Source organism: Dipteris shenzhenensis, chromosome 2 (assembly GCF_047967505.1).
Source record: "Dipteris shenzhenensis isolate YYH24624 ecotype China chromosome 2, Dip_SZ_1.0, whole genome shotgun sequence".
Classification (NCBI taxonomy): Eukaryota; Viridiplantae; Streptophyta; class Polypodiopsida; order Gleicheniales; family Dipteridaceae; genus Dipteris; species Dipteris shenzhenensis.
This window is the reverse complement of record NC_141597.1, coordinates 15,327,394-15,335,088: the sequence shown is the minus strand read 5'-3', so window position 1 is coordinate 15,335,088 and position 7,695 is coordinate 15,327,394. Positions and strand designations below refer to the sequence as shown.

The following is a 7,695-nucleotide window of genomic DNA, read 5'->3' as shown; positions in this document are numbered from 1 at the left end:
GTTTACTTTCTCCAATCTATTGATTCCTCATAAGTATCCTCCTCGAATGTTGCTTTTCCTTTCCCTCGCTCTTTCCTCAATGTGCATAGTTAAACTTTCTTGCTTTGGATTCATCATGGAATGAGTTTTTTAAAAGAAATCAATAAAGCAAAAGGTTTGCTTGGAAAAGTATTTGTTCAAGGTATTTGAATTCAAATTTGAAGTCAATTTGCTCTTTCTCTAATACATGAAAGGCTGTAATTATGTCTCGATCCCGCTTTCCATAGTAATGCTTTTGATCGTAATCTTTGAAGTCAAATCCTTTCATACCTCTACTTTGGGAAAGAAGGAATTAGGGATCTTTGTTGCTTTTGTACAAAGGGAGCAGAGGGGAAAAAAAGAGGCTATGATGTGGCTTTTAAAAAACAACAAAGCACCCAACTTTCTATGATGTGGCTTTGTTTGTTTCCTTTGTATAGTTTTTGTGATAGGCCCTGTGGATGGCCATGTCTACTTTTATGTAGAGTATTCTCCAAAGCTTTGTTGGAGCTTTCCTTCTATTGTATGGTTGTTGGTTTCGATGGGGTAACAACTTTTGGTTACTACTATCGTACAACTTGCCTTCGGAGCTAAGAAGACATCTAGTAGGGTTTGCATGTCCACTTGTTGAAGAGTCATATGAAGTCTAAATATTTGATTCTTCAAACTTCCTTAGAATTCTATGTTAAATTCTATTACATTTGCTGATCTCACACATGTCCTCAAATTATACTTTTCCAACACACTTTAAGAGCAAGTACGTACTTTATCATTATTTTCTTTTACACTCTCAACTCCCCTTCTTTTCAATTAAGTAGCCTTAATGGTGAGCACTATCATGGTACACTCCCTCCCAAGAAATAATGCAAAAATTGACTTGACTATGTACCGTTTTACTTTGTTTTTCTATTCCATAAGTGTAAACAATGTTCACGAAAAACTAACTGTCAAGAGACCTACAAGGCCTCATACTTTGAGGTTTTGAACATACAATTGTAGGGGCTTTCTCCCATTTTATGAAGTCCATAAAGGAATTTCTAAGATTCCTCTTTTAAACTCAAGATTTTGAAACTAAATACGAAATGTGAGCTGATGAAGTTGCCTTGCTCAGTCGTATCAATTGAATGTGCAAACTCAGAATGTGCCTTCTTGTTGGAGATGGAGTTTGGACTTGTGAGCTGAAGTTGAAACATCCGCGGGGTGTTCACAAAATGATAGGTTGGAACACTTTTGCCCAGCGTATCGGATGTGGTGATCTGTGGCGGTTTTTACAAGTTTCTGGAGACGAACCGTCGTCGCTTCAGCGAGTGACAGGGCAAACACGGTTGCCTGCAGCCGCTCATGGCATATCAGAAGGCACGAGCGGTTCGAGGTCTTCGGTGGGAAGCGGAAGGGGGAGGCGTAGGGGGGGCACCGGCGGTGGCGCAAGAGTGGCGAAGGTGGCGGGGTAAGTACAAGGGTGCGGGGGAGGAGGGGGTGGTGGTGAGGACGGGGGGGGTTGGTGAAGGGGAGGAGCGACGGAAGGAGGTGGGGAGGGAGCTCTCGCTGAGGGGGCGTTGGCGGGGGTTACTGAAGGCACGACGGGGGGGCTGAGGGGGGGGGCGGGGAGGAGGGGCGCGGGGGGTGGAGGAGCGAGGGCGAGAGGAAGGGGAGGAGGAGGAGGAGTGGTGGTGGTCGATGGAGCAGCGGAGGGCGGAGGAGGAGGAGGCTGTGGTGCTGGTGGTGGTGGTGGTGGAGGAGGAGGCGCCGCCGGAGGGGCGGCGATAACTGGCGGGGGGGCCGGCTTCAATGAGGCGTTGGAGGCAACTCCAGCCCCACGAAGGCGGTGATGTGGCGGCCGCGGCGCTCCACGCGGCGGCAATGAGCTGTTCCTCCGCCCGCCACTGAACATACAAATTTTATTCCCAGAACTAGTTAAATATACATTTAAAAGCAAGTCCACAATATTTATTACAAAAGTGACTATAAAATTGTTTTTGGGTTGCAAATGAAAAGAGTTGACTGAGCTGAAAATAGCGTTGACCTTGTTTGAGAAGGCGTAAGCCAATGCTCGCTCTCTCTTCGCCGCCGCCTCCCGCTTCTGTAGCAGCTTCGCTCGCAGCTCCGCCAGCGTCCCTACGCTATCGCACCACCCTTCTTCCTGCACCCTCCCTCGCATCTCGTTAAGACAACAATCTCTGCAATCGCCGCGAGTTTGTAATTCTCGTCGCTGCAAGTAAATCTCCCGAATTCCGATCCTTATCGCACTAGATTCTCATCTTGGCTGACGTATTTCAATTCTAGTCGTACGAGTAGATCTCATCTTCGCGCAAGAATTTCAATTCTAATCGGTGCGACTAAATCTCATCTTCGCGCTTGAATGAGCGTAGTACAGATGATGAAGCAGAATGAGCGCCACGATGACGTCGTGGTTATTCTTGCGCATATACTCGCGCCGTTGGGCGAGATGCAGAGATCTACTCGTAGTCACGTCGTGAATCGAATTTCTGCTACTTACCTCGAACTCTATGTCGTCTTCGACTTCCCACCGCGGCCTCCTCTCTGCTTTCTCCGCCCGCGCTTCTTCTCCCTCTTGTTGTTGTCGTTGGTGGTGATGGTGTTGCGATGCTTCTCCTACTGTCTCCATTGACATCCGTAGTCGATCCTCCCTCACCCTCGCCTGCACCCGCACTAACGCTTCCATGCACCTCAGTGCTGCCGCCGTTTGCTTCCTCACCGCATGCCCCCGCACCAGCGCTTGCAACCTCACCACCCCTTTCAACGCTCGCAGCGCCCTCCTCGCCTGCAACAACCAATTCGTCCTATTTTATCCTACGTTCGCAATTAGCATTGCTTCAACCGCGGAACTCTCCATTTTTTCGCGCATTGCAGGTACCCCTAAGGCTGCGATTATTTGCAAATGCAACCATTACGTTTACTTTCCAAACACTTAGATCCTGTATTGCGTCGGCCATTACGGCATCCGACCTCGATGCAATATATTAGGGGGTGTGGAAGGAATGTTTGGAGGACAATCATGTCACCACAGAGGAGACGAAGGGGTGACAGAACAACAAACAGAATACACGCGCGTGGGCGAGAGAGAGAGAGAGAGAGAGAGAATTAACATAAAAGAGAAACAGAGAGAGCACGAAGGAGACGAGAGCAAAGATGTACGAGGAGTAAACCAATTCGCAGAAATGCAACATCTGGTACATAACACCTCTCTACCGAGCGAGTTTGCAATACAAAATCTTGAGGTGTACAATGGAGTACTCCTATAAAGCGAGCCAAGCCAGCGTGAAACCTTTACCAGGAAGCCACGGAAAGCCGCCTGAATGCAGATAGCGGCCGATTCCTCTCGCTTTCTGCTCCGGAAAGAGGCGAGACGCTCGGTGCAATGGCACACCAAGGGCGTCGAGCTATTCACCGCATGAGCACCCGCCTGCTCCCCAGCCGGTGCAGACACTGTGGACACCGACATAGAATCCTCGTCCGAACCCCCTCCCTTCGCCGCCCTCTTGTCCACACTCGAAGCTTTGAAAAAACTCCATCTCTTCGACTTCGATTCGTGCGATTTCTCGCGGTGGACAGCTGCGGACTTCCTCTGCCAAAACCCACCAATCAGTCATGCTTTATAATAACAAAAGCCCTTGGCGTACACGTAATTTGCTCGTTGCTCATCAACGTGCACCTGGGACTCCACGTGAACTGTGTAGGCTACAGCTTTGCATGCGTTGTGCACGAGACCGCAACAATTTGGGCGTACGAGACTAGCAAGCTTAGTATTAAGTAGCAAGAAGATATCTGCAGTGATCTGGAATCTGGATTATTTGGAAGCGAGTCGCGCACCGACACATCCAATGAATTAATAATTCGCCTTAGACGATTTTCAGAGCGCACGGCCTTTCCTTAGGGGTACTGCTCGCTCACCTCTTTATCTTCCGACGTCGGTGATGCCTTCCCAGATGACCCCTTGAGCAGCTTTTTTGTACCCACAAAACTCTTGAACCAATTGCCAGATGTACCACCCATGGAACCTGGATTCACGAATGACGGCCTGCACCACACCGAACATGTTTGATTGTATCATGTATGGCAATGTGCATACCCCGGTAAACACGAATCCAAAACTTGCGCGGGCATGTTGCTGTTGCGCTATACCAACTTGTGCAATGTGCAAGCAGTGATGCTACACCGTACACCCTGTATCTATGTGCGAAATGCCATCGTGCTATGCCATGTGCTGTTTCTTACGCTCCACGAGACTTGTGCTAAACGTAAGTACCACGCACTCAAACAGGGTTGCGTAGGAGGTGCTTAACTAATGGAAATGCAGCGTACGACTTCGCGCTGATAGTGATGACACTCGTACGATTGACGACCAGATAGGGACTCATAGGGTCGAAGTTAGTTCGTCTTTTCACACAAGAAACCTCGTGGGGCCGTTGAGAGTTATGAGATGTTAAGAAGGCAAGAACAAGAATGGCTTGTCCCCTCCCCCGAAAAAAAACGATGTCTTGTCGCAAGGTTTAGAAATAATAAAGCGCAAGGCCGGGGCGCTGCAAGGCAGGAAGAATAAGAATGAGTATATTTTGGCTTTGGCACACAAAAACCCTGGTTTCTGGGCATAGAATGATACAAACGACATGAGGAGCACTGCAGCAGCTAGTTGTTAGCTCTACATCACCACTTCACGAGACCAAAGAGACAATCCGTTGACGGTGGCCTACACGGATGAGATTGGCAGCCATTTCGGCCACTGCTGTGGTCACCGGACAAGCGATCTGAAAATACTGGCTTAAGCGCTTGTTAACATCGAAGTACAGAATGATACAAATGACATGAGCAGCAATGCAGCAGCTAGCCGCTAACTCTACATCCCCAATTCACGAGCCCAAAGACACAATCCGTTGAGCGTGGCCTACACGGGCGAGATTGGCAGCCATTTCGGCCACTTCTGTGCTCACCGGACAAGCGATCTGAAAATAAACTCTCTTAAGCGCTTGCAAAGGTCGAAGTACAGAATGAAAGACGCTGCTTACAATGCATCTTAAGGAAGCTCTAACAGGATCAAGAATGGCCTAGCATGGCTTGCTGTTACTGAATTTTAGAGTCCATAGGGAATAATGGCGCGAGCAGTCGTCTAACAGTTGCGAGAAAGCCCCAAACTGAGCAGTCGATCTACCGTGATGACGTGAACTATCAAGTTGAAGAACACAGATAGGCAGCCCTCGACGATCGCCGCGAACGATCAGGAAAAAAGTGGAAATGCGATGACTGTAAGCAGCAACGACTTGAAGAGCTACTAGTGCAGTGCAGACAATCATATATGATGAAAGGTCCGGAAGGAAATCGAAAGAGCAACGTGAAACGAGTTTGGAGCACCAACAGCAAGCAGACATGAAAGAAACAAGGTGCAAGGCATGATGAGCGAATTCAAGGGGCAGGGAGAGTACCAGGGAGTGGGATTAGCTGCAAGCAGGGAAGAGGGTGGAGCTGCAGCGGGGTCGAGTCGGAATTAGGAGGGGAGGCAGGGAGATGTGTAGGAGGGGAAGGTGGGCGGGAGAAAAGCATAGCTACAGGAGAAGCTGGTGATGTAGAGTCCGAGGTGGAAAAGGGGACGAGAAGATCAGGGGATGATGGAAGAATGAAGAGTGCAGGTGAAGCTGTGAGGGGTGGCTGGCAGCAGAAAAGAAGACTAGCAAGTGCAAGTGAGCTGGCGAAAGTGTTCAAATAGGAAAAGAGAGAGAGTTGGAACTCTCAAGTCTAAGTAGAGAGAGAGAGAGAGAGAGAGGTTCTGAGCCGTCCTTCACAAGGATACCATTACACCGCATAAGTTAGCCACGTCGCCGGCTCCCGCCGGCCTTTAGTTTCCCGTCTTGAGTATTTGACAAGATATCTGTTACTTATACATACGACGGAATGCAATGGCAACCTATGTAGAAATTAGCAAATCCCTCTCTCTCCCCCTCTCTCACTCACACACACACACCCCTCCTAGAGATTAAAACTGTTTGCTTAGGGGTGGACACGCGTAGGGGTAGTGTCCATTGGCAGCGCGGCTTTACCTTGATTTCATTCGCAGCTTGACGCGTTTATTAGATGCTTGGAAACCTTTCAAAGAGCTCCGAGTGTGAGGGCTGGCCACCATCGTTGATTGGCCCATCCATCAATCTATGTACTTGAATGGGAGCATTGAAGACACTCCAACTCATTGCCGATGCCCTAGTCCCATTGGCTGGAGGTGAAATAGAGCACTGGTGCTCAAAGTCACAGACTTCAAAAGTAAGGTGTGAAATATGCAACCAGAGGCGCTTCATCTTTGCCTCGAATTTCATGCACTTATCCAAAACTTCTTGCTACACTTTTGCATCTTCTTTATAAATACTATTGGCTCTGGCAACTTCTAGCACTTCTAAACAGCACGTTCAAGGGGTCTTTGAAAAACCCCTTACCTGTGCATTTTTCTTGAATAAAAGGACCCTTTTTTCTTTGTAAACTTACGTGGCTTTTTTTCAAATCGATTTTTAAAACCTTCTATAATGTATTTCTGTAAATTTACCTTGGAATTTTGAATTAAAAAACCCATTCATTTGAACTCACATGGTATATTTACATATTGTTAAGTAGACCCCCCGAGGACATATCTACTACCATCTCTTTCATGAAACATATCTACCATACACAAGGTCATTCTGCATGTCTCTGACCAACTTACAGGGGGACCTCAACCACCATCATAGCCACACCTTCAATTTATGTATGTTTCTAGATAACAATACAGTCAAAATTCAAGGACCCACAAACCAATTATGCGCCCACCAATGACCCATCCATAGGCTCGTGTGGCATGAGCCCAACATGGATCACATGCATTCATTTCGATGTCATTTGATAGATGCTATTTGCACTCCTAAACAAACTTTCATGCTTGCGTGTGCCTTTGCCGTTATGTCCAATGATGAACACATGATTCTCTCTCACACACACACACACACACACACACACACACACACGCACGCGCGCACACACACACACATGCGCGTGCAACAAAACAAAATAAATTAAGCATCTTTCTTCTTCACTTTAGTGAGATCACAAGCTATTAATGTCTTTGACATGATCAACATCCTTCCATGCATACGTAATCGTTTTCCACATGTTGCCCCCTTCTTTGTCCCTCTTTCTACCAATATAGGTTTCATGTCTAAAAAAGGTGACGTTGTTAGGGCCTTGTCGTCTCAATTAGTCAACTTTTCTTTTAAAAAGTTGTTCCAAGCACTTTCAAAGAGAAGAATGCAAGGCCTTCTTTTTAGTAGAAATGGTGTCTTAAAAGGATGGATTATTTGATTCTTTGTGTTTCTCCTACTTAAGTGCTTGGACTACTCATATGGATGTATGTAGTCCTACACATGATCTTTTGTAGTCGACTAGATACTTTCAAACACGAAAGACACTTGTAAACCCTTTGATTTCTTACAAGTGAGGAAGGGCATCTGCATAAGGATCTTAATTCTACCTTATGAATATAATTGCATATTTGGCAATTTACATTTGTTGTGTTTCAAAGAATATATAGAATATTAATGATTTTGATTTTCCAATGGATATGGTAGTGTCTTTTGCCCAACACTTAGTTTGCTAAAATATTACTTGTGATATAGTAATAGATATGTGAGCTTCCAAGTCACAAAA

At 46.7% G+C, this 7,695-nt stretch overlaps 1 protein-coding gene across 1 annotated transcript; it reads right to left on the bottom strand.

The window, feature by feature from the left end:
• Positions 1-1,367: 1,367 nt before the first annotated feature.
• Positions 1,368-5,680, bottom strand: LOC147904374 (protein IQ-DOMAIN 6-like). Its single transcript, XM_087391306.1, has 6 exons — positions 5,457-5,680; positions 3,931-4,057; positions 3,311-3,604; positions 2,516-2,800; positions 2,042-2,158; positions 1,368-1,901 (listed from the first exon to the last, which is right to left on the bottom strand). The coding sequence occupies exons 2-6, from the start codon at positions 4,030-4,032 to the stop codon at positions 1,368-1,370; spliced, it is 1,332 nt and encodes a 443-aa protein (XP_087247432.1). The 5' UTR covers positions 4,033-4,057; positions 5,457-5,680.
• Between the last annotated feature and the right edge of the window lie 2,015 nt (positions 5,681-7,695).